This window comes from Neocloeon triangulifer, unplaced genomic scaffold, assembly GCF_031216515.1.
Source record: "Neocloeon triangulifer isolate White Clay Creek 2 clone unplaced genomic scaffold, ASM3121651v1 ptg000004l, whole genome shotgun sequence".
Classification (NCBI taxonomy): domain Eukaryota; kingdom Metazoa; phylum Arthropoda; class Insecta; order Ephemeroptera; family Baetidae; genus Neocloeon; species Neocloeon triangulifer.
This window is the reverse complement of record NW_026775547.1, coordinates 3,491,909-3,518,501: the sequence shown is the minus strand read 5'-3', so window position 1 is coordinate 3,518,501 and position 26,593 is coordinate 3,491,909. Positions and strand designations below refer to the sequence as shown.

The following is a 26,593-nucleotide window of genomic DNA, read 5'->3' as shown; positions in this document are numbered from 1 at the left end:
TAATTATGCTTAAAGAACTAAAACTTGGAAAACAGTCTAAAAAAATGGTGGTAAAAAAACCTTTTAAATATTTGCAAAGAATGTTTCCTATCCATGAATTTTAGATTACAAAATATTTTCTTTTTGAAGAGAAACAAAACAATATTGAATTATTGGACGAAATAAGACTGCCAGGAAGTATTTTGCTAAAATTTTGAAATCAAAAAGATACAATTCGTCGCATTGAGACTCGATCGAAATATATTTTTTCTTGTCACCTATCACAGGTTTTGCCTTGAGAAGATGTGTCAGCACGGAGAATGAAGTATGATCAATTACTTGTCATATTGTCGAAATTCTTTACATGTGCAATGATTCCAATTATTCAACTCTTTTCATATACCTGCAGTGCTTACTTCTTCTTATATAGGTTTTTGAGACTGTAATTTCCGTTCTGAAATAACTTCTCCACAAGCAGCGTGCTAAAAAATATATATCTTGCCGACAAAATATTTCCTCCGAGCTTTTCACCTTCAGCAAACACGCCCATGTGGATTTTCTCGGAAAGTAAAATGCACAAGTGGGAAAAATGTTCCAACAACGAAACGAGGCCGAGGGAAAAAAGTCAGTTTTTTTGCACATAATGGCATACTGCGAAGTTGTACATTTATCGAGCAAAATCAATACTCGCCGTGTGTATGCGAACGCGAAAAAATTGAAGAAAAGCAAAACGCTGGTCTCCGTAATGCAAAATAAATAGCAGCGCAAGCAGGATAAATATTTGCATGGGCATTGTAAACACGTATTGACTTTTATCTGCAGCGCGGCGGAAGGCGAACGAGAGCACCCTCTTCGACCCCGAGAGCACACACACAGATACATCGAGGGCGCCTATTATTTATGGCGACAGATGAACCCCGATTGATAAGAACATTATAGGGGGTGTGTTGGTGGAATGGAGCGCGCGAGAGAGAGGCGACGAAATGCGCAAATCAATAACCGATAGCACAATTACATTCGTTAGCTGACACATATTGGCCGAATGTGCGATTGCCTCCGATAGAATGTACGGCAAAAGGGTGATTGATGAGATAAGTGTCTCAGTTTATCTCCAATCACGGTTGGCATGGGAAATTTCAAATTGATTTTTCAATTTGACCCGAAATTCTATCATTGAAATTTGATATTTGGTTTTCACAGCTAATAAAATAGATTTAAATAAAATAATTAATTATTTATCCGTTGACAGAATCTAATATTTGAATAAAAAAATTTATATCTAAATAAAAACAAGGAAAGAAAGGAGATGACACTAAATCATTATTAATAAATGATTATTAAAAATAATGTAAGTTAAGTAATAAATGATATTGATTTTGCGATTTTTTTTCAATTCCGACAGATTTAAAGAAAAAATTTATTAATGAAAATATTCAGAAGGAGTGAAAACTCGATGGCAGCTCTGAGATTATTTTTATATAAATTAATGAATCGTTAGTGACGTTTTAAAAACAAGTCTTTTCAACAATCGTTTCCAATTGTTTTACGCTTTAAATTTCAACCCTATATTGTTGTTCATGCTTTTAATTTGACGATTTGGTAAGGAGTTCTTAACTCGAACACTAATTTTGTAAGACAATATAAAATTTAATCACCCAAGTTGGAATTTATACTAACGTTTTTTAGACACTTTGACGGACAATCTGTCTTTCGTCCCCTTTCCACCCCCTCTCAGTGATCTCTCTCGCAAATGATGCAAACAAACACGCCTGACGATTTTTCACGCCAAGCTGCCGAATCGGATTTTCATTAAAGAGAGGCGAGTTGAAAAAGCAGCTGCCCCTGATCCCGACAGCACTTTTCTTCGTTTGTCTGGAAATTGAGCGGCACTCAACTCGATCAGCGCTTCCCGCGGGGGCGTTAAAGGCCCATAAAAATAAAAACGAACTCGCCAAGTGTCCTGCTGGTGGCCCCGGTTTTTTCTGTTGCTCGGATCAAAGGTCATTTCAGTGGCTTCGTTTACGTTTTCACGACGGCGAATTAAGCGAGTAATGCACTTAGGGCCGATTAATGAGCGGCTTTGGGAACGGACAATCCTGTTTGCGGCGCTGTTCTGGAGTCTGATTATATTGGATGATGACGTCCGTATTTATGGCTTTTGCTGCAGAATAATTTGGCTTACTATATTTTCATTTCGTGTTTACATCTAACCAGAATCAAACTTATTAGCGTAAACAAGAAAAATGATAAATTTTGTTTGAAGATAATTAATCATTTTAGTTTTATCTTACTTGATTTTACTTATCTTCAAAATTAAAATTTATAAAACATTAAAATATTTTTAACAACTCACAAAAACCCATCGAGGAAAAGCCGATTTTAAATTAAAATCATCAAAGTGTTGCAATATATTAAATTAAATTAAAGGTACAATAATTATGAGAAAGATGACTTTTTAATTATTCACCTTGAATGAATTTTGCAAACTGATAAGTAACGGTTTTAGCACAAATTCAAAGTGGCGTTGTTGTATCATCAAGCAAAATGAAATTCTTCAAACAATTTTTATTAAATTATTTTAAAAATTTTGCAATATTTAATTCTCCACGCTAATCTGATTAACCTTTAAAAATTGCAGGATTTTTTTTACGTAATTTGCTATTACTTTTAAATCGTCACCAACCTTTCCACCTTTGGAGCATCTCGAGGTCAATCGGTGCTCGACCTGCCTGACTTTCCCTCATCCCATGACCTCCTGCCGTCAGACGCGAAACATTTCAATCTTGAACGATAATTAGCGAGCCAACAAATTTCACAAAACCACCGTTTGTGTAATAAACTCGGTGCAGAAGTGTCAAATTTCAGAGGGATCGTTTTATAATGTGCTCCGCTCTTGATGTGCTGCTGAAATTTCATATCAGAATAGCGAGCTTTTACAGCGCCATACACACAATAAATACGCGAGATGTGCCGACGGAGGAGAGCTAAATAATAAAAGCGCAGCAGCAGCCGCTCGCTCTCTTCGCCGAGTATAATATAGTTTGCAGATGCTGTTTTAAAAGTTACATATACGCTGCTGGCAAACGGCGAACTTTCAAAAGCGAATTTTGTTATCAGCACTATACTTTTACACACAGTTGTTTCGAAGCAGCTCTAAATTTCGCGTCTGCCTTATTATATTATTGATTGTGAGGCGGCGCCGAGTGCTGTTCGCCGAGCCTTAATTAAAATTCCCAGCTCGGCGCTGCGACGAGACGAAAATTATTCTATGTGCCGTCCGAGTATCCAGACTGTATATAAACGCAATTGCCGCGCCAGATTTATGGCCGCCAAGTTTATTATTTTGGTACACTGCATAATCAGATGCGATTGAAGCTGCAGATAAACAAGAATTGCAAATTATTTACAATGAAGAGTGCAGCCGTGTTTGATGTAATTTCAAGATATTCTCTAAATTCCATAGGCAGAATAGCTGATTTTTCTTAAAATTTCATGTTTAATATTTATTTTTACTGAAAAAGCTAAAATGCGTGGGAAAGATTTTAGTGACGATATTCCAAAGGTAAATGTATATTTTAGCATAAAAATATATTAATTATTCTCTGTATTAATTTTTTCAAAATAATTACAGAGTAACTGTGTAAATCAGGATATTATATTATATAAATGAACACTAACAGGAAATATCAATAAAGTATCGTATCAAGAAACTCGTCGTGGAAAAGCATAGTTTCAACTCTTCAAACAAGATCGTCGATAATTTTTCTTTAAATTTTTTTTTATACATTTTGGTTTCTCTTGAAATATTAGTTAAGTAAAATAATAGGATAATAAAATGTACACGTATTGTAAATATTGTCAAGAAAATGAGTTTAAAAACATTATTGAAGCTGGTTTTTTTCTTCATAAATTTGTTTTTCTATCCGGCTAAAATATGCAAGAAAAAAAATATGCAACCCGATTCTTTTGTTCATATTCAGTTGCTCTGCTTCTTTTTGATTCGACTAGAGATACGTTCAAGAATTGAGAAACAGCTACTTACTCTGTCAAGGAGCAGGAAAACAAATTAAGTGTCTGTCTCCCCTAAAGAAAAACAAGCTCGAGTGCTGACGTTTTGCGAAAGAACGTGGCAGACGTGCAAATAATGTAAACTGTTATTGTTAGCGCACCCGCCATTAGGCGAATTGACCACGATTGCTGATTCTTGTTGCGGCCGAAATTTAATTAGTCTGAGTGATGGTGCCCGTCGAATGTCCTCGATTTAATTTAATTGCGTGCGATCAAACAGGTTGCGCGAGAGAGGTTAATTGGCGCCGAGCGGCATCTCATTTAGGACGATTTGCACTTTGACTTTTCAGCTATCGCGAATGCAGATATAGTGAACGGCCGCGGGTGATTCACACCGTGGCGAATAATATTCCGGCGAAAGAAGAGGGCTTTTGCATAATCAAACGGAAACGGGAAATGGCATTGCATTGGTTCAATCGATATTTTTAATCTCGACTCTCAAACATTGTCCTGTGGACATTTGAAACGAATTCTCATTCAATGAGTTTTTTTTAAATTTTAATATCTGAATACGGCAAATTTTTGAGAAAATAGATATTATTAAAATAGAATTACTTTTTTCACAGAAAAATTCATTATTCAATTTTAGTATATTATAAAAAGAAAAATATTTAAAACTAGATACAATTAGATACTAATTAAATGTTATGTTATTATTTTTAATTTTGAGATATTATTGATTTTTATTCTTTTTTTATGTATTAAATTTTTGTTTTTATTTCGTTTTTCATAAATAAGTTATTGCATACTATTGTATTGCTAATAAAAAAGCATTTAAACAAATAAATAAAGAACCGCCTGTCGCTGATGTATTTAATTTTAAATTACTTGTCATCAATTCTCATATTTCCCATATTGATACATCACATTGTTTACATTCAATTATATTTTTCCACATGCATTGTCAATTCAGTGAATTTAATAATCATTGATAAATTTTAAAATTACTCCCAAACACATCAAGAACTAAACAATATGAAAAAGGAAGTGATTTTTAAATCGGAAAAATCCTTTTGGATTTGACAGTTGTTGACCCGATTATTATTTTGAATTCTTACTTTTTTGTCCCCCACACCAGTAAGGCTTAAGATGGGACTTTGTATTGTCTTTTGGAGACTTTCATCAAGTCTCCCACCAGACAAAACATCTCCCCTAACTCGCTTGAAGACATAATAACTAACTCAAAGGCATCATCTTCAGCAAACTTGGCCCCGATGAAAACAGCCTTTATATATAAAAAATTTCCACTTTCTTCGAGATGAAATCTTCGGCACGGGTCATTAATAAAAAGTAATTCGGCGCCATCGTCTTGGCCTGCTGAGATTTATTTCGGGGAAATTTAATTAAACGGCGAGTGACAAAAGAGGGCTAATGGTGCTGCCGCTAATTACACCCACATTTGAGCAATGGCGCAACATTATCACTGGCGGGGCAGACTTGCTCTCATCATCATCATCTCTCTCTCGCTTTGGCGCTGCAAGAAAAAGGGTTGTTCGCCCGCCCGCTCTGATAAAGGCGCCGAGGAATTAAAGAAATAATTAGACGCCGAAGAGATAAAAGCAAACCCTCTCAGCTCTCGTTTAATTTCGGCAATCTCGCCGCGTCGTTACCGCCTTTGAAGCGCGTTTATTGCCTTCAATATTTCAAACTCATAACTTCAATCTTATCCGCATATTAAAATTTGACTTGTTCAAAATCATGCATTCAGTCATCTTTTTCAATTGGGGGCCTTGCAGTAGTGCCTGGCAACTTTTTATTTGCCAAAATATTTCGCGCCTGTTAGCGAATTTGAAAGTAAAAGTTGTGATAATGAACCGTAATGAAAAAGAAGCGCTCACAAGTAATAACCATCTTAACCTCAACCTTTTTTCGAGTGACACAATCTTCCAAACTCGCTAACAAGACATTCAATTTCTTAGCTCAAAACTTTCGCCGAATTGGCCCCTGGGAAGGCAAATATTGATGTTTATAGTTGAGCTCGTTAGTATTCAAAATTCGCTTTTTGTTTGAGTTTGCAAAAGCACATTTGGATGTATACGCGTCGTTTATAGTCTTCAATTACCCGCGCCTGCGGTGCTTTGTCAGATATAAATGTATCTTGTTGTGTGCGAAATACAAAACCTGAGCACTCCGTCGAAACACTGATTTTGCCCGAAACCACAAAAGCACAGAAATGATGATAACAAACGGGCTGTAATTCAACGACAGGGTCGCTGGATAAAATTTCTAGACTGAAATATAAGCTAGCTTATTTGAGGGAAAATTAAATTTTCTATAACAGTCTAATTTCCTATAAATTTAAAATTTTTAAAATATTTTTTATTTGGAAGGGGTAGTAATAAAATTTCTTATTGAAATAGCTTTTCAAAATATCATTTTGTTGTATATTTTAAATCAAAATTTAAAATCAATTATGAAATAGGAACATTTATTTAGAATTTTTAATGATGCAAACAAATAACTGACTTTTGGAGCGAGTAGCCAATTAAAATGGTGCAAATTAAATTCCAGGCCAAATGTCGCAGTTTTTGCACTAATGAGAGACCATTTTGTGTCACAACCCGTGCTGCGCTTGTTTATTCGCCAGTCTGTGCCCTTGTTTAATGTAATCCACTTATTTATTTGCAAGCACACACAGCCGGTCATTTGAACATGAGTTGTGCGCAAAAATTCATTATTAAACGCGGGGGTTTTGATTTACAGCGATTCCGCTTGCTCCGGGCTGGAGTGGAAATTTGTTTGAATTTTCATCACAAATTTACTGCCCGACAGCCGCGATTTGCTTTTGTAAATGCAAATGCAAATTAATCAGGCGTTAAATCGCTCTGTTCATCAATTTCGTGATGAATGAAATTCAAAATTTACCTAAATTGTTGATTGTATTTAAATTCTACCTTTACAGATAAATACGAAAAATGTACAATGTTGAATTTAATTTTGAAGAGAAAAAAAAATTTAAATTTATTTCAGGTGTTCTTTTAAATCATATTAATTTAAATGTGGGAAAAAATGAAAATGAATAGAATAAATAAATTTGTTAACTGCAGATTTATTTGAAAATTTGAAACCAAGAAAGTTGTCAATTATTTTAAGTGCTTTAGCGAGCACCTACGCTTTCTGGCACACTTCTTGTAAGCCAGCACATCATCATCTCTCTCCCTCCGTCTGTGGGTTCACCTCGAAGGCAAAACTCTCGCAATATTTAATGCGAGAGCATCCCTCTCGCCCGCTCCGCATTGCGACAGTAAACCAGTTGTTTAACTTCATTAATATACACGCGCTGCACACTCGACCGGCGCATCATGTTTTCCTCTGTAACTTTCTCCACTCGATCTATCCATCTCCGCAGTTCGCTTTCAAAACCGTTCGCCGTTTTTCATGTATTGAAATGCTAAGTGAGCCGCGAACGAGTCCAAGGTCAGAGACGCTTTACTTTTGACGACGGTCGGTTTTTTATCTGCAGTGGGGTGAACTGTCAGGATTTGACATCCAGACGTTTAATTTGAATAAAGAAAGGAAAAAGTATCTAAAAAGGTTGCTTCCAAAAATAAAAAAATTTTACATTAATTATAAATATAATTTAATAATATATAATTATATTTTCAAATTTTGTTTTGTTTAATTATTTAGAACGATTATATTTCAGTATTTTACTCTTTTTGATGCGGAAAGTTTCAGCAAATGCTTTGAAAGACAAAATTTTCGTTTTTCTTTCTTTCCAAAATTCAATTTTTTTTCCTATTAAATTTTTTCCAGGCAACTTGGAAAAGTTAAATACAATGATAAACAATTAATTAATTTTAGAAATAGAGAACTTTTAAGGAAAGAAAATAATAAAAAGGTTGCTAAAAATTGAATAAAATATTTTAACTAATTATTTAAATAAAAGCCAAACTCCAACGTCTCTCAGTTCGGATATCTCTGAAATTTTAATTAAATAAGAAGATGCTTTTGAATACGTTTATCAAGAATTTCCCCACGCTGTCCTCCAAAGTCGGAAGCAAGCGGTTTCGCTCTAATTAGCCCCAATAGTTCAAATACTTAATATACTCTCTGCATCCGCTTCTTCTCGTAAAACAAAATCTGTGCGATAAGAAGGAGGCAGCGCGCCTTTCGCACTTCCCACGGAAACTGAGCGAAAAGTCTGCACGGCCGTTATATGCGAGGAGCACTTCTTCCACTTTAATACACGCGTTTGTTTGTTTGTTTGCAAGCGGAATATTGTTATTATTCGCGTCGGCCTAAAAGTTTTGGTGTTGCGGCCTAATGAGCAGAGCCAGGCCAGAGAGCGCCGAGATAATTGCCTCGAGAGACGCCCGAGCGCATTATTATTTAAAGAGCACACGAATTAAAATATGTACCGTTCCCGAAGGCTTTTGTATTCAAATAATAACACCACGCACGCCGTAGAGTGCGCGGCGTTTTTTTGTTTCGGACTCGCCCTGCATGGAATTCAATTTGTTTTGGAATAATAACAAACCGTGCGTGAAAAACTGCGCACCTGTTCCTATCTAGATTACTTTTTTCGCAACTCCGTGCGAAAATTTACTCATGTGAAATATGAAATAGAATAAAACCGGTAAAGCTTCCAAATAATATAATGAAAATTTGTTAAATTTTGAAGGAATTGAACAATTCTTTCTAACAAATTGCTTTCCAATAATTGCAGCGTTTTCTAAAATTGTCAAACAGTATAAAAATAAAAATGTTTGAATTAAATGAACTAAATTTTTTTTAAATTTTTATCATTTATATTCCTCAACAATAGCTATTTTTCGCTCCGTATATTTAAATTTGATTTAATTCGAAAGTACGAACTTTTCATCTGATTAAGTGTGGATATTCGTCTGCGAGAAGTAGGGCAGACCAGGGCAGTCACACACACGTTTTCTATCAAAAACCTAAATCGGAATGTGGTCACCGTGCATCTCACGCAGATAGAAAGTGTTGCAGGATGAGTCGGCGCCTCTTGTGTCCATTAAGAGCGCGTCTGATGCAAACGCGAGATAATACTCAATTTACTATAATTTGACGTCTCAACCTGCTGCTTCTCAACGGTCTTTCAAAGTTGACATTATGGAACACTATTTTTTACTGTGAGTTGTGACAAGGTATAGACCAATTATAAAAAAATATTATATCCTTAAATGTTTTTCAACTTGCAATTTCATTGCAAAATAATTCCATAATTTGTCTTTTAGCGGAACAATAAAATTAAAATAAATTTTTTTTACAAAGTAGGAAACAAATTGAGCTGTTTATAAATATCCTCTTATATATGAATAAATTAATAATTAAATTGCATAATTATTTAAGCCATCATAATTATGAATAATAAAAAAAACTACTAAAATGAACCAGTAAAAAAGATGCTGTGAAGGACTTTTGAGATGAGAGACTTTGAATTCGTGCAAAAATAGCAAGCAATCTATTATACATCACGTTTTTGAAGGCAGTTTAATTTTCTCATTCCAAACCTACAATTTTATAATGAAATCTGCCGATTATGGAACTAATTTTTAATTCCACTAAATATTGCTCGCATCATTTTAGATTCCAAACTCACTTTTCCCACCGCCAAATAGGCCATTGTGTATTGAATGGTTGCAGGTTTCATTGAGAAAAAGAGGCGACGCATCGCAAATAGGCACCGTTCATTGAACTGGAATACAGACCTCTGGTGAAGCTGATACGAATTTCCCACCGAGCTCGGTCAAAAAGGCCAAGTTTCAATTTCAAACGGAGCACGTCGAAGGTGACGCAGGAAATTTCATCTGCGCCCGTATGTACACGAGTTTGTGCGGCGAGCCAATCTGTGTTCTGTTTGCCGACGAACAAACTGCCGGCATCATCAGCCGCTCCGAGTTGTAATTAAATTCTAATGCGCAACGGTAATTGAATAATAGAACACCCGTCCCTGCGGTCAACCCGCGAATTACAATTATTACACCTGTATCAGCACCGCAGAATCAGCGGTTCTGAGGGCGGCTGCTCTAATTGAACGCCGTAAATTGGAATTCGCTCTGATATTCCAATTTGCACGCGTGGAAAGTAACGCTTCATTTATTTGATTCTGGGAAATTCGACGCTGCTGGGGTTTAGAAATGATGCAAAGAGATGCGTGATTATAAAATACTGTGACTTTATAGGTTGAAAAATACATCAATAAACTGTGTTCATTTGAAGGAAAGCGATTGAGGGTATTTTTGTTGCGTGATTGAGATTTTTTTTTTGAACTAATAACAAACTTTTTCAAAAAATTTAAAAAAAAGTGAATTAAAAGATCGTATTAAAATTAGAAATTCAATGTATTTTTTCATGGATTTAACTTTCAATTTTATTTTATAGTAACTAAATGTATTTAATTATTAAATTTTTTTTATCAATATTTATACCCTTTTTTCAATTAAATTATCTTTTTCAAAAACATTATTATAGGATTCAGGTTTTATAAATAATTTTAGCATTCATTTACTTACATTGAGTTTATGTGAATTGATAATATTTATATTCATGAAGTGCAGAATTTTAGTTCGAAGTATCTGAACGTTTTACATACAAGTCTTTTCTGAAACCTGTTGGTTTTTATTTTTTTTATGATGCTTAAGATTACCGAACATTTCTGACAAATAAAGCAAATTTACATCAAAATAGCTTGGAGATTTTGATTTTTTTTTTAAATTTTTTTTAATTGCAATCCCCTTTTCCTTGATTCTTACTAACTTTATAAAGTCTTTAACAACTTACAATTAGAAATACAAAATTGCTTTAAACTCGAAAATTAAGTGTGAATTTGTAGTTTTAAAGTCACTGAACTTATTATTTCAGCGATTTTCATTCAAGATAAATCATTACTGCCTCCGATTTCAACACTGAAAAATTTCCTTCTTCACCGCTGAACAACAAAAGCCGCAATAACCGAATGAAATTAACATTTTGCACTCGTAATTGAATCGAGAGAAAGAGGAAAAAGAAACAGCTCCTTCTTTCCTGTGTGTGTGCTCTGAACGCGAACGAGCGCTTTGGGAGTCCTTTGCTGGTGTGTGTGTTTCGCTTTTGGCCTTTCGGTGAGACGTGCACGCGAATGGGATTTGGATTCAGTCGGCTGAGAGCAGAAAAGGGGATCTCTCGTTTCTTTTTGGATACCTTCCCGCAAATTTTGTTATCATCCGACGGCGCAAACAGAAAGCAGCAGCTTTTGGCCTCCGCCAAATAATTGGTTAATGGCAAGGAAAACTTTTCTCCGACGCTGCGCAAAATTGTGCTCTTTGAAATTATCGAGAGCGGCTAATGGACGATTTGCATACTTCATTGAATGCGGACGGAAAGCGAGCGCCAAAACAAACGATCGTTTATGACGCGCAATGAAAGGGCCCAGTAGTGCAGCTTTTCCGTTTCGCGCGCTCTGAACTTTGGCCAGAAATCGGCAGAAAGAAAACAGAGAGAACGAGAGCTGGAAATCGATATGTATAAGCCTGCTTTTAATATATTCCGATAGATTTTCTCTGCCGGGAAAACGCTTCAAAAAGCGCTCTGCAGCACAAACGCTTGCCAAAATTTCCGCCGTGCTTTTTTATTGATACCGATGAAATCATTCATTGGCAGACGAAAGAAATCAGATACAGAGATGGCCCATTAATCACAAATCAACGAGCACATTAATTTTTGGGGATTAGAAATTAAAAACAAAAAAAGAAGAAAATATTTGCAAAAAATAAGTACGAAACCAGAACTTATAAATTGAAAATTTTATTTTTATATGAAGAGCTGTTTTAAGAAAATAATTGTTAATTATTTGAACTACTGAAATTCTGTAGTTTAAAAATTCATGTTTCGTTATCAATTTTTTTATTTTTCATTGATATTTGTAAGTTGAAAAATTGAATTTTGATTATTTAAAATATAACTATAATTAAAATTTTTATTAAAAAAATGAATTTTATATATTTATTGAAGTACCAATTAAATTCCCTTTTTATCGGGTTCTTTACTTTTATTTTTTACTTCCACGTGTCTAATTTGACGAACAGGAAACAAAACACAAAATTTTTGGCGCACTCTAAATTTCACATCCTCAAAAGTCTCCAAATTATAATGACGCAGTCGTCTAGCAGTGAGAGTGAAAACGACGCGTCAATTTACGATAAGGCTTTGCGATTTACAAAAGCTCGACTCAATTTTCTCAGAGCGTGCCTTACCTCCAGAGCGTGGATTATCCTTTTTAATGGTGCGACCCGAAATTGAATCGCTCTAACAAGTGAGAGTCAAATCGCTTTCGCCGAAAACAAATTTGGTTGCGCAACGCAGCGAGAATAAATTAATTATTTTGCTGCGCGGTTTTTCTCCCTTCCCACGCCGACTTGATCCGATGGAATAATATGTCACCGAGGAAAGTAAATTTACAGCTTATTCCTTCCCGCGGGCGATTTATTATTGCTCGGATCTTTAAAAGTCCCGAAGGCAATTGATTTAGACGAGTGCGTGCGAAAAGAACAAAAAAGAAAGGTCGCCGCAAACAGAGAGTGAAAGGAAGAAAAGTCAATCGATTTGCACCGCTGCTGCGTGTGTCGGCTGAGTAGGAAAAAAGCGGCAGATTTTTTCTATTTCGTTTTTGGCAAGCGATCAAGAGACATTTTTCCACGAAAACAAAAATTTCCCTCGTCTCTTGGTAGAGAGAAAATAAGAGACTGCGGCAAATTGGGCCACATTTTCCATCAACCAATAAAAAAAGAGCAAACTTTAGTCTCGGAGGAACTTTTACAAAAAAATATATAATTGCAAACTTCAATTGTAAATGCACCACCAGCAATTAGCAGTTGGTGTATAATTGCAGCAGTTGTATAACTTTTTTTACTTTGAAAACGAGTTTGCTGGAAGCGGGTAATTAACTTGATGAGTTGCATTCGCGGGAAACTTCTTGTAGAGGAAAATCGGAAATAATCTTCCCAAAGTTGATTCGGAGTTGTTTTTTTTTCGTGGGAAGAATACAAGACGAAGTGGCGAGATTGAACGGGCTGAGGCAACTCAATCAACGTGTTACTTTTCCGGCCGGTCTTTCAACGTTTTGATTAAACTCGACGAGCGTGCAGTGCTCAAGTTAAACGAGAAATGTACAGAGGGATTGAAAACACACTGCGGCAGAGGATCCTCCTTGCGCATTTCGCCTGCACGAGAGAATCATCAGACTGTGCCAGCGCACGCGACATCAAAGCGAGGCAGCCAAACGAAAGGGTTGGTCTCGCCGGGGTGTGTTACCGCGATGCTCCGTCACCAGCAACCTCCTCCATTATACCAGGCAAAAAGTCTGGCCATGCCGCTCTCCACTCGGCCAAATGAGATTATAATGACGCCCTTTCGAGTGCCTATTGTCCATTTTTGTTGTTGTGCAAACAAAGTAAGGAGACCGAGGAACGAAGAGAAGAGAGTTTCTTGATTCTATGCTTGCCAGTCTGCGGTTTCTTTTCTGCCGGTTTCGAGCAGCCTTGGAACTGATTTATTGAGATGTGCTGGAGTTTTAATGAAATATCACCCAATTAAAATAATTACACGTCTCAGAAATCCAAACTATAATTAGTCCTATGTTTGATAATAATAACAAATATTCTTAATTTACAGATATTTCTATATTTATAATATTTCATTTGATAATTTTTAATCATTTCCAGCTAAAATTTAATTTAGAAGTTATCATAAAACAAAGGAATGAGAATTATTCAATAGAAAAGACGATTTATTTTGCAATTAACATGAAAATAATTACTTTTTGCGATACATCAATATTTATATAAATTTATTTTTCTTCTCAAATTTCCTAAAATTTTATAAATCCACGTTTTCCAATCTGTCAATACTAATAACTCTTTGATCAGATTGGGCAATTCAAATATCCTTTACAGTTTCTAATTTTTTAAATATGCCAATAATTCAAACATAAAAGAAAAAATTTTAAAATAATTATCTTCTATATTTATTTCTTTTTGTGTAACATTGAAGTTCAAAATTGATTTTATCTTATACCACTTGAAATTTGTTAATGAATTTAAGTTGAGAATAAAAAGAAAGTGTTTCAAATTTTGTATATCATTGAGAAAATTGAAATTGTCTGCTTTGATAATAAGTTCGTCACCATGTAAGGTAGAAACAGAGTTTAATTTTTTTAGTTTTTCCAGTCATAAAGTAAAATGAAATTATTCTCGTGCTTTAAATTCGTTGATCTAACCAAAAGTAACTCTCAATCTGACAATGAGGCATTGCATATTTAATTTTATATCCCTCGGAATGTATTTCGTTGAGAGAGAAATAGAAAAACGTGCTGAACTCTCATATAATTTCCGAAAGAAGCTGAATTTCACACGTCCATACCAACGTTATAATTAGAGAGGGCTTTACCCGCGAGGTAGGGAGCAAATTTAAGGGTGCGCGTTGTGAATGATGAATTGCGCTCGTCTCTCCTGCAGCGGGGCAGCGTCAGGCTTAAGGGCTGTTTCACGCGTGTCCCATTAAAATATTTCGGCAACAGAAACACCTTGCTGATTATTTATTACGGCCGACAGCAGCACCTTCATTACCCCATACATCATTCATGAAACCGTTTCGGTGGAAAGGAGAAAAAAAATATACGCGCACCGGTTTCACTTATTACAGCGGCAGGTCGTCCGGGCTATAGGAATTATATATTGTGCCATAAAAAGGATCTTGGAGGTAATAAAATTACCAGCGCTGCTCCGACGTGCAGATTCGCATTTCAGATAATAAGCCGCGTGAGATGAAATAGCGCGTGAATGATTTACGCCGCCTTTTTACGACGCGTTCATCTCGAAATCTGACGAGCCACGAAAACCAACTTTTTTATTCGTCAAAATCAATTTTCAAAACAACAAAATGTTTCAATATTGACAATGTTGAGGACGCGGAACTCTTTCTTTCTTAACAAGGCGTCAACGGAGCGTGCCAGATTGTCAAACTTGTCGGTGTGCGCAGTTATGCCGCTGCAAAATCACCAAGATGTGAAATTTCCGCCACTATTAACTGTTGCTGTTTGTTGTTTGATGATTGCGCGCGGCTCCGCAGACGCACGTGCACATAATGTGGTTGTGGATGTATAATGGTGTGGCTTGCTAATTACACGTGAGAGCTGTAGACAGTTAGTTGGTGTGCGTTTGGCGCAAATAATGAAATAATGCCTTCAATGAAACCAGAGGCACAAGCTTTGTTATTGAATTGCCTTCGTGCCTCATTTACTGGGTTTATGTAGGACGTGGATGAGCTCGAAACTTCTCAGGAGAGGAATTATAATAAGCTCCTGTGTATCGTGAATGAGGCTCAAATCTTACAATTTAATTTTCAAATTATCTCGCATTGAGTTAACAAATTATGGTTATTTTATGGATTATATGCATGGGGGAGTAATATTTTCTGATTTGTGATTAATTTTACGATTGCAATTATTTAATACTTGTTAGGAGATGGACAGTATGAATTTTATATTTTATAGTTTCGAATTTGTTTTTCATTGTAAAGGACACAAATACTTATAATTTTCAAAAATCTTAGATAAGGCACAAGAAAAAAGACCACTAAGTATTTTTTCTATTTTTAAATGAAATAAAAATAGCAATAAACAGTTTTATTATGTTAATTTTTGAAATGTTTAAATTATAAATTATAGTGAAAATAAAAAAATTAAAACTAATTTAAGTCATCACAATAATTTATTGTTTAGTTTAAATTAAATTAACATCATTCAAAGCATCTCTACAAAATATTATCACAAGGATTTCTGATATATTTTTCTTCATTTAATTTTACCGACCTATAACCTTTTGTAACTTTTACAATTTCATTCGTTACATCTTACATCCCACCTCTATATGATTGTCCATGGCTTGATATTCTTTTCCTTTTGTTAATAATTAATAAAAATATATATTTTATTTATATGAACTGTATTAGTGCATTTTAATTTATTTCTATTCTTAAAAATAAATTTAATTAGTCATCTTTCTTAAACTATTAGTATGCTCGAATTAAAAATTTGATGTAATTAAACAAATTAAAGAAATATTTGTATGAGGGTTAAATTACGATTTTTTCCTAAAGGGTTCGTACATGAGATGTTAAATTTTTATCTCCATTATTTTAATTTCCTTAACTTCAGAAAAAGCATCGTTTTTTGCTTAAAGAAAATTGTATTAATTGGAGGAAAAGATGAAAGGCCTCTTCTTTATTTTTATATTTGCTCTCCGCAGCAATTCATTTCCGCGGAGAGCATCTTTTAATTAGAACCTTTGCCGAGAATATCGCCACGTTAGCGCCGCCTCATCGAGCACGCCTTATTAAAACATTCCTGCAGATCAATCAGTCTGCAGCGCCGGCTGCTGCGGAATTCTTCTTTGATTCTAAAGCGGCCTCGGCCGATCATTTATTTGGCTGCAAAACAATGGCCACTTTTGCACGTTGTTCTCGCTGCAAAGGTCGAAAGCTGGATGTGCGTTGTGTGTTTATTACAGCCTGCAATGCGTCGGACCGCGCATATTACTTTGCATTGCCTCTCTCGCTCATTCTGCTAACATGCCACATCAAAAACAACGCACACCAACCAACCAACACGGTCAGCAAACAAAAAACGAGAAAGGGTTGCCGCGGAGAAAGGAGCGCCGTAATTACGGGGGCCGTAGCTGAGGGTGACACATCTAGAATTTATGCACGCTTTTCGTCAGCACAGAGACGGATAATTAGACCCCTAGGATGGAAGGGGCGACTTTCCTCAGCCAGAAATTTAATTTGGGACTTTGCAAATTACTCCGGAGTTTATTTGAAACGTTAATTTCACACAAAAAAGCGGGCAAAACAAACATAGCAACACGTTTTATGGTGGTTTAAATAATCAAATTATTGTAATTTAATTTAATATTTTGTTGATTACAGCGGATTACAGAGTAAAATAATTGCTATCAATTTATTTATTTTCAATAATTGTGTATCTTTGGGAATTAGAGTTCCAAAATTTATCTTTCAACAATTTTAAAATAAACTTACAAATTTGGAAGGGGGGAAAACAAATAAACCATTCAATGGAAAGCTTTTGAAGAGAAAAAGCATTAAAATTGAGCTAGCAAAATTCTAGGAAATTGAAAAACAGTGAAATATTATTTATATTCCAACATAATTATTCTAGAATTGTTTTACCTTCGGGCAATAAAAAAAGATATTTTGCAATAATTGCTAAAATAAACCATGTTTATATTAATTTAAATTTTTTAAGATGAAATCATTAATTATGGTGGAATATTCATGTCTTCCTTTTGTAATTAAAAATTCAGGGTTCAATAAATTCTCTCTTAATATTATTTGCTAAAATCATTAAAAGATCAAAATCGTGCATACATAATATGCGCTCAGCCCGATTTTTACACCAAATTAACTCATGCAAATGCGCTCGATATGCAAATTAATCGGTTTGCAAGGGCCGCGGTGTGAATTTATCGAGCGCATAAAGGTGCCGGCCTGATAGATATTAATGCATTCGGCGTAACACGTTCGGTCGAATTAGCATGGCACACAATATTCATTCGACCATAATGTCTGCACATTTGAATGTGTGTAAACAACATAACCAGATGGCTCGGCGGTATTTAATGTTGTGTCTGCCGGGCACCGTTCACGCTAATTAGCGCTCCGTGACATACACGCGTCGCATGCTGCATTTCAACCGTGCAGAGTTAAATGTATAAACAGACTCTGCGGCAACACGGAGATGACACAATGTGACACAGCATCCGCGACTCACGCTGTGTTTAATCAATGCAAAGTAAATCCTATTCCGTTGGCATTTGAATGCACTGGAAACTGATTAAACTTTGTAAAAGTAAAAAGAGTTGAAAGATAAAGAGAGGAAAAAAAAGCGAACTTTCAAGTTTGATTAGATGAGATTTCCGTCAATTTCAGAGAGAGCTCTTTTTTTAAAGGTTTTTATTGGGTTTTATTCAAAATTTCACTGCATTTATTGTATATAAATTTGAATTTACTTTTGAAAAATTTCCCACGTAGGAAAAGACAAAAGCAATCATGGATATCATATGGATTTGGTAATAAAAATGTGTATTTTCTCTTTGAAATATTTCTGATTGCAATGGAGAAGAGGATTATATTATTTCAAGCACTTAAATATCATCAATTTCAAACAAAGTCATCCCCCTTCCTTCAAGTGCTATAATTTAGGCTCAAATTTTATTTTATATTTCAAGCAAAAGTCTCTTTCAAAATTAATGACAGTATACTAATTTTCTAAGAATATAATGCACTTGGATTTACTAAAAAAGAAAGAAAAAATTAACTGCAATAATTTTTGCATAGAGTCTCTAATGATTGAACTTTTTTTAATCATAAAAAAAGGTAGATAAAAACAAAATCATTTAAGAAAGCCTATAAAAATGACATAGCAACACAAACAGTGTTTGTTTTTATTGTTGTTTTCAATAAAATAATATTTTGTTTGGTCTCAATTTCAATTAATTTCAAGCAGATTTTGAGTCAGATTGAAGATTGGAAAATGAAATAAAAAACAAAAACTCATATTTACTCGCCATCATTCAAATGATTAAAAAAATGAAATCATCTAAACCAATTTAGAAAAAAAATTAGCACTAAATAATATGTCGCTTGAAAATTAACACCACATATTACGTGTAATTAAACGAGCTGTGGAATTCGACGGCGAAGTGTGTGTGCACGTATGCGAGTTCACGTAATCCAATTATCGCAGGCGCAACCTCAAAGGGCGCACAATGAAACCGGCGTGGCGTCGACGTGGCAGAGCGAAGGCTGCTGCTCCTTTGGCCCTTTCCTCGCAAAAGAGAGAGCGAGATAAAGTGATGGTGACAAGAAACTACTTTGCACGCACCCAGCACACAGAGCTGGAAAATCGGCGGCTCGCTGCTTATCGCGCACATGGGGGCTGCGGAGGAAGCCGAGGAGGGTTGGGCGGCGTTATGAGGGTGGTTCGTGATAATATTCGAGTGCGTTTCAGTGCCAACAACATCTACATCGCAAACTCCTCTTGTGTCTGCTGCTCTTTCTCGCCGCCGCCGCCGTCGCCGCAGACGCGGTGCAATCAATAATGGAAAAGCTCGGCCGCCTCGGCGCTATGCATTCTGCTTTTCCGCGTTTTGCCGCCGAAAAATCGGAGCCAAATCCCAAACCACCGAAATCGGATTGCGCAAGTTCATCAGGGGTGCACAAGTAAATTCAATCTGGTTGAGTGCAGATCTGTGACCTGGTTTTGAGTTCGAGTATGATGCAATTCTGCGCATTTTTCATCGCACTGAAATTGCTGAAAATTCAAATAACAACTAAACAAATAATTTGATTTATTATGCCTTTCTAGTTTTTTTTCATTTACTATAATATTGGTTAGCCTTGTAATAACAATCATGCAATAAAATTTAGATGCGACTGACAATTACAGATTAATTACTTAATTTATTAATTTGTTAGCAGACTTCATCATGTAATAACTTATAAGTTTAATTCTTTTCCAATCCTTCAAAAAAAAATATTATATACAGAACATTCTATAATTTATGAAAATAGAGATCTATAATATATAATTTAATTAAAAATATTTCAATGGAAATAATTATACTAAAAATATTTTAAATGAAATCATGTTATATAGGGTTTTTAAAATATCTTTTTAAGAAAATTTAAAAGTTTTAGGTTAAGTACAGATAACAATTTTTTGTAAACTGTGTTTTAATGACAATATTTTGGAACTTTAAACTCTAAGTAAAATCGAAATTTATAAAAAAGCTCTTGATTTTGGCATTAAAATTTTGTAGGTTTTTCTATCATTTCATTGTTGTTAATTATTTGTTGTTGACGCTTGTTTGTCAAGAGGCAGCAACTATATAGCCCAGTAATGAAAGGAATTTGTATTTGCAATTTCTCGGACTTGCTTTACCAACTTAATCCAGGCTTGTGCTGCTGCCGATGTGAATGTGAAATGTGTATAAATAAAATTTAAATTATCACAAGGCAGCTTTAGAGTCCGTGGGTCGGAAACGCGGCTAGAGAGTGCCAGCCACGTTGAATCACGACAGGAAGCCAAACACGAAGCCGCTGTGGCCACAGACAATTAATAACTCCTGTGCGCACAAAGGCCGAATTTATGTATATGCGTGCATGAACTTCGTGGCGCGGCGCAATTCCAATGCTTTACTACTTAATTACACGTATGCGATGTAGTTTTCAATTGTAAACTCAAATATGCAAAGGAAAGTTTGATTCCAAGAGAGAAACAACCGGAAAGGTGATGCGAAAGTTGAAAATAATTCTTAATTTGAATCTGCACAGCTTGTAAGAATAATTAATTATTAATTTCTCTCCCACGATTTCTTGTACATCATGTAAATTTAGTAGAAAAAAAACTTTTTATTTTTTCAGCAGGGAACATATATCAATCATACAAATTAATAAGTATAAATAAGCGTAAAAACAATTCATTCTTGATGCACGAAAGTAATTTTTTTAATTGTATTCAAACGATAAATTTTTTTAATTTGAAATTCATACTCAATATTGAATCTTGGAGTAAATTTTCCAGTTGTATTTTATGATAAGAATAATTAAAATTGTATTTAATCAACAAATTTAAATACAAAATTTTAACGACTTGTGTATGTTCTTGATGAAATTTTTTTTTTCAATTTAAGCTACAAATTTCCTCCAATGTGCGGAATTTCAGACCATTTTGAATTAAGATAATAAAATTATATTCATCCCTGTCCCCATATGTTACAAACTGGACTTTCAAGCAAACAAAGGCTGCAGTAAAATGGGTTAAACGCCATAAAGTCGGCGCCGACTCGTGTGGAGCGGTGCAAAATAAATCGCGGTCCAGCGGCGTCACGAGCGAGGAGCGTAATAAAAAAAGTCGCTGCATTCATTTCACCCGGAGCGTGTCACCTGCTGGCCGGAGCACGATATCGAGAGAGGGAATAAAATCGAAATATAAACCTGAGGGTGAATTCAATTAAAGTCAGTTGCAGTGATTGCAAAGCAAATAAAATCAAGAAGCGTCTAACGAGATCCTGCTAAAGGGTCTCTGCTCGTTTATTTTCCACGAGCGGATTGCTCTCCGGTCCATTTCCCATTGTGCTTTATACGAGACTCTGGTGATTCAAAGGCTCGCGAAGAAATGCGACCGCACGTAATAAAAAGAAAGAGAGACCAAACTCGTCTCTGGCTTTTTCCGCCGAGTGAGCCGACGGGATTTATTTGCTCCGCAATATATCGAAGAGAAATCCAAATGTTTGCCCTTCTGTTGGTCAACGAAAGCAACAAGGCTCAATTTATTTGGAAAATTTCATTACGTGACTGGTGGAAAACGTTCTTTAAAAAATGGCAACTGTTTATGTCCAAATTTTAGATAATAAAGTTCCAGGTTATGCCGTATTCAAACGAGGAAAGTCCATTGAAGGTAAATAGGGAATTTTTTTTTTAAATTTTCAGTTAGATCCTAATTTAAATGTTGATTGTTCAAATTTTAGCACTAAATGAAAAAAAATTATAGTAAACAATTGAAAAGAGTCGATTGATTCTTTAAAAAAATCCAATATCATTTGCTTGCAATTCACGATAAATATAATTCAAACAATATTTTTAAATGTTGTAAAACAGTCAAAAGTATAAAGAAGTTACAGTTTTATAAAAAAAAAAGACTAAAAAAAGTCAAAGTATCTAAACAGAGGGTATTTTTTCTCGTAATGAAGTTCATAATGGTCGTTTTAGCCTTGCATATTTTTAATCAAAACTACTTTATTCAACAAAATTAACTTTGGCGTGAAATAATAAAGCGTCGCTGGGGGAAGAAATTTTCATTGCTGGAAGGAAGGACGGTGCTCAATTAATACACCTGCCGTCCTCTATCATACAGGTGTTTACACAAAGGGTGTGGTTTCTCTGTGGGTTTGTTATACTCCACTCCATATTGCACTCGAGACCGGCGGCAATTAATTTCGCCTGCGCCCTGATGGCTCTGTTTTCGCGCTCGGCAGATCCGTCCACGTGAGACTTGGCCCGCCCGCCCGCCCGCCCGCCGGCGGAATAATAAAAAAGGTGAAAAGCACCCCCTCTGCTCTCGATTCCGCGCTTTTAATTTTCGCCCGAGCTTGATATTCCGCCCCGACTGAAAGGCCAAAAGTGCGGCGGCTGGTAATTAATTCAACTCCGCCAGCTCACTGAGTTTCGGCAAAGTTGGTGGAAATTTATAAATGTGTGCAGCTGGCTCAGGGTTTCATTCACAAACACGAGAAGAGGTTCTGCGTGAGCTCTGTTATTTTTTATTTAGCTGCTTCGGCTGTATTATTCTTTGCATTCAAAACATTGCTTGAAAAGGGTAAGACAAAAATTTTGAAGAAAAAAAAAATTAATTTGATTTTATGTCTTCAAAAGTTTAAAAATTTTAGTGCTTCTACTTCTTTAGATGTTTTCTGGAGGATGTTTTTTTTTTTTTAACTTTTTATCTTATATGCGATTGAGAAAAATTGTAGGTGAAAATCAGTAAATAATTCTTCGAGTGCTTTAAAAAAATTTGAAACTGAAATATTTTCTCCTGTTTATGCAGATTTCAAAGTAAAATTAAAAAATATGAAAATGACTTTTTTCTATAACTTTTCAAGTGAAAATATTAAAATTTCAGTCTTTAAAGTCACATTTTTTTTTTTTTTTTTTTTTAAGAGAATGGTTATTTCATTATTAGTGAAAATAAGTGTAACGCGTAACTAATTATAACATTTCTCTTATTACGTCGGCTAAAAAAAAAAATCAGATAAAAACCACTTCAAAGCGCAGTACCGGTTAGGTAAGCTTTTTGTAATTTTTTTGTCGAAGCACATATAAAATTGTGTGTGGTTCTCGCACAACATTTATTCGAAATTAATTGCTCCGCACCGCAACTTCGGCGGCTTAACTCGCGATCAAGGTGTGCGACGAGAGTTTGTGCAGAGTTTGCCGGCGCAGTTGGGAGCAGGAAACTAACTTTCGACGGCTCCGTCAAGCCGCACATGTGCCAAAAGTTATCTCAAGGGATGCAGCGCAGCCCGTCGGCGGCAGGTCGACAACGGGGACCGCCTTTATCTTGGCTCGGCAGATACGAAACACGCTGCCTGCAAAGTGGATAAGTGAAGAGCATCGATCGTCTCGCGCACTTTTGTCTTTTCGTCCGTCCGACGACTCAATTAGCGTGACAGTTGCTCTCCTCTGACTGGCTCAAGAGGGGCGCTTGTCACTAGCAGGTGTTGCACCCAGTCTTAATTGAAACATTTCACTCGATTAAACATCAACGAACTTCAACTTTGATCAAATAAACGTACACGTGACGAGAATTCCTGAAACAAATTATACAAAGATGTTTAATTGGTACAATATAAGAAATTTATTAAATGAATGTAAATTTATTAAGTCAATCAATAATGTTTAGCGTGAAAATATTCTATGTTAAAGAAGTATTTAAATAATAACATCAAAATTGTCTATTTCTTCCAATACTATATTTAGTAAAATAAAAACAAGTGTTTTTTTTATTTACTGTTTTTTTTAAATCCCACAATTTAAATGATCAGACGATAAAGATTATTTTTGGCTCAAAAAATGAAAATTTCAGCTTTTAAATTTATATTCTAGAATTTCTGTGCATCAATTTAAGGTGTCTCTAATAAAACATAAATGTATTCTTAATTTACAAGTTGAATTCCAAAAACAAAGGAACTTCATGCCAAAATTTTACGTATATTTATGCCTAAATCAACTTTTTTTTATTATCAAATTCAAAAGTTTCACCACCGCATAAAAGTTGGGAAGCAACCGAGTCACTTTGGTCAGACTTTTTCCCGGCGGGAAACCAGAAAGTCTTTTTTTTATTTTCTCTTCTGTGCACGGAACCAGAATAAACGTGCCCTCGGTACACACTTTTTGGCGAACGTGTAAGTATTATCGAAAGTGCAAGTTTTGCTCCGTTCCATCTTTCTCTCTTGAAGAAAACCCGCCGCTGCTCGCACTTTATGGTCCTATCCCAACGGAATGGAACTTTCAGATCAGAATGGAAACGTACGTGACAGTCGAGAAAGACGTTCGGAGGGAAATTGATGATTCTTGCCAGTTTGAATTAGATTCGGCGCGCCTTTTGGGACTTGCATACTCTTTAGAGTTATGCGTGTGGATGGATGTAGGAGCTTTTCAATTTGGGAAATGAGACGTGCAGTGGGATTTTCCACCTGAAGTGCGGTTTATTCATACATGCGTGGACGAGCCCAATTTTTCTTCCGTCTCTCGGGATTAAGTGAGAAAAGAAAACACCACGAAAGTCGTGAGATTTCGACGCTTCATCAAAATGGACATTTTTTGCAAAATAAAATTGGGGTAAATTTTGCAATCAATAATTTTGTTTATAATTTAAACGAGGAACTTAGGAATAAAGTTGATCGATACAACTGACAATTAGGATAAAAAATTGAAAATTGAATTTTTATATGCAAAATTTTTCATCATAATTATAGTTGAAAAAATTGATTACAGATTTTTATTCATTATTTAAAAACAGTTTACAATATTTATAAAAAGTTTCTTATAATATCGCAGTGTGTTAACAGCTTACATAAATTTTGTAGCTTGATTAAGATAAAATCCCGGGTGCAGGTTAGGAGGGGCTAAGATGTCCTTTGAATTTGAAGTAATTGATTTTGCTCGTTGTTTTCCAATATGAACATCTTAATTAAAAGTTAGACATTGAGAAGTGTTTGGATGTTTGCAATTCTAAAAGCAAAAATCACAGTTCTAGTTTCATATGAAAAATTGTATTTCCTTTGAAATTATTTACTTCTTTTCCCTCTCTCTTTGAACGTCAGAAGGAGAGAGAAGCAAAAAGGGTTCAAAGCGAAATCCGAGCAGTCAATCGCAGAGAGAAGTTGTCTAATCCCCTGTGGCCCTTTTTCTGTTGCAGTCCCCGGAGGAAAACAAAGCTCTGCGTCTGAAGGAACCGTCGGCGATCGCGGCCGAGGAGGCGAACGTGGTCGGGGGCAGCAGCAGCGACCTGCAGTCGCTGGGGCGCGCCCTGCCCGCCGTGTCGCCGGGGGTGGCGCACTCGACGGCCGTGTCGCCGCCGCTGGACCATCGGCTGACGTGGAAGTACTTTGACGAGCGCGGCTACGTGGAGCGCGGGCGGCTGCACGTGGGCGAGGACCCGTACCACCGGAACAAGTTCAACCAGGCCGAGAGTGACCGGCTGCCCAGCAACAGGGACATCCCCGACACCAGGCACCAGACGTGAGTAGCCCTCTTAAGAGATGATTTCCTTTTTTTTAATTCACCCCGGGGAGCGCGCCCCGAGAGAGCGCCGGAAATTCGCTCTTGCGTGAGTTTTCGGCCGAGGAAATTGGCTCAAAGCGCAGTTCGTCGGCGCGTGAAATCGTTTGTAATGCACCAAGCTTTGTGCTGCGTAATTACTTATCGAGGTATACATATAGGTATGCGTGTTGGATGAAAATCTCCGTTTCGTTTGTGCCGATAATGAGATTGTATTGATTCGGGAGAAAAATTGAAAGAAAAAGCTGAATGTACATTTTTGTAGACTATTGAAAAAAAGTCAAATTTTCTTAAACGAGTTACAAATTTAAAAACTAATATTAGTAAAAATCTACTCTAAGTAAAAAAGATTTAAAATTTTATACAATATTTTATTTTAATTACGAAACAGCCGTTTTATCATCACATAATTATTTGTATTTAATTTAATGAAAATAAATTGACAAGATTCGCAGTGATACATTGTCACGAAAAAAGAAATAAGATAACGTACTTTACTCCTGATAAATAAATATTTTAGATAGTTCATAAAAAAAAATACATTTCCCAGTACCATCTAAGTCTTAAATATTAACTTAGTTTATTATTTGACATATATATTTTAATTAAATATTTTTTAATTCTGTTTAAATTATATTAGGATTTAAAAATTTTTGTTGTGGACATGAAAAAAATTGTGAGCTTTTTTCAAACTGTTAAAAATGATCATAGTAATATTAATTATCAAAGAGAAATTACTTGAAAAATATGTATTTATATTTTATTTGGAAACCTTCTGAAGTGTACACCTCTTAAGGTACTGACAAAATGCTGATGAGCACAGTTGAGCATGCTTAAAGTCTTTTTCATTAATTACTCAATTCACAAAAGATTACATTGTCAATCATCACTAACTTACTCATAATTTTATCGCAAGAGTTCTTTAAATATGAATAAGTAATTAATCACGAAAATTAAATTAATCACGATTTCATATGCCTGCACCCAATGTGCTTTTTAGCGAAATCCTCTCCCAACGCTCCCAACTTATTCAACACGTCGGCTTCTTTGCCATCGGAAGAGTTCGCTCGTCCGCACACCCTCTATGCGCGTTTGCTTGTTTTAAGTGCTAATTTATTAGCTCTGGAGGGGGTCCTTGTCCTGCCGACCGAGCCGCGTTTCCTGTTTGCCCTTCAAGCGGTGTTCC

General features: G+C 35.6%; 1 protein-coding gene across 1 annotated transcript in view; it reads left to right on the top strand.

Annotated features, from left to right (window-relative positions):
• LOC132193727 (polypeptide N-acetylgalactosaminyltransferase 2) overlaps positions 1–26,593 on the top strand; it is a 71,374-nt gene that overhangs the window by 3,434 nt on the left and 41,347 nt on the right. Inside the window, exon 2 of the mRNA XM_059614574.1 lies at positions 25,046–25,368. Within this exon, the coding sequence (XP_059470557.1) occupies positions 25,046–25,368 (323 nt within the window). The remainder of the gene's footprint in view (positions 1–25,045; positions 25,369–26,593) is intronic.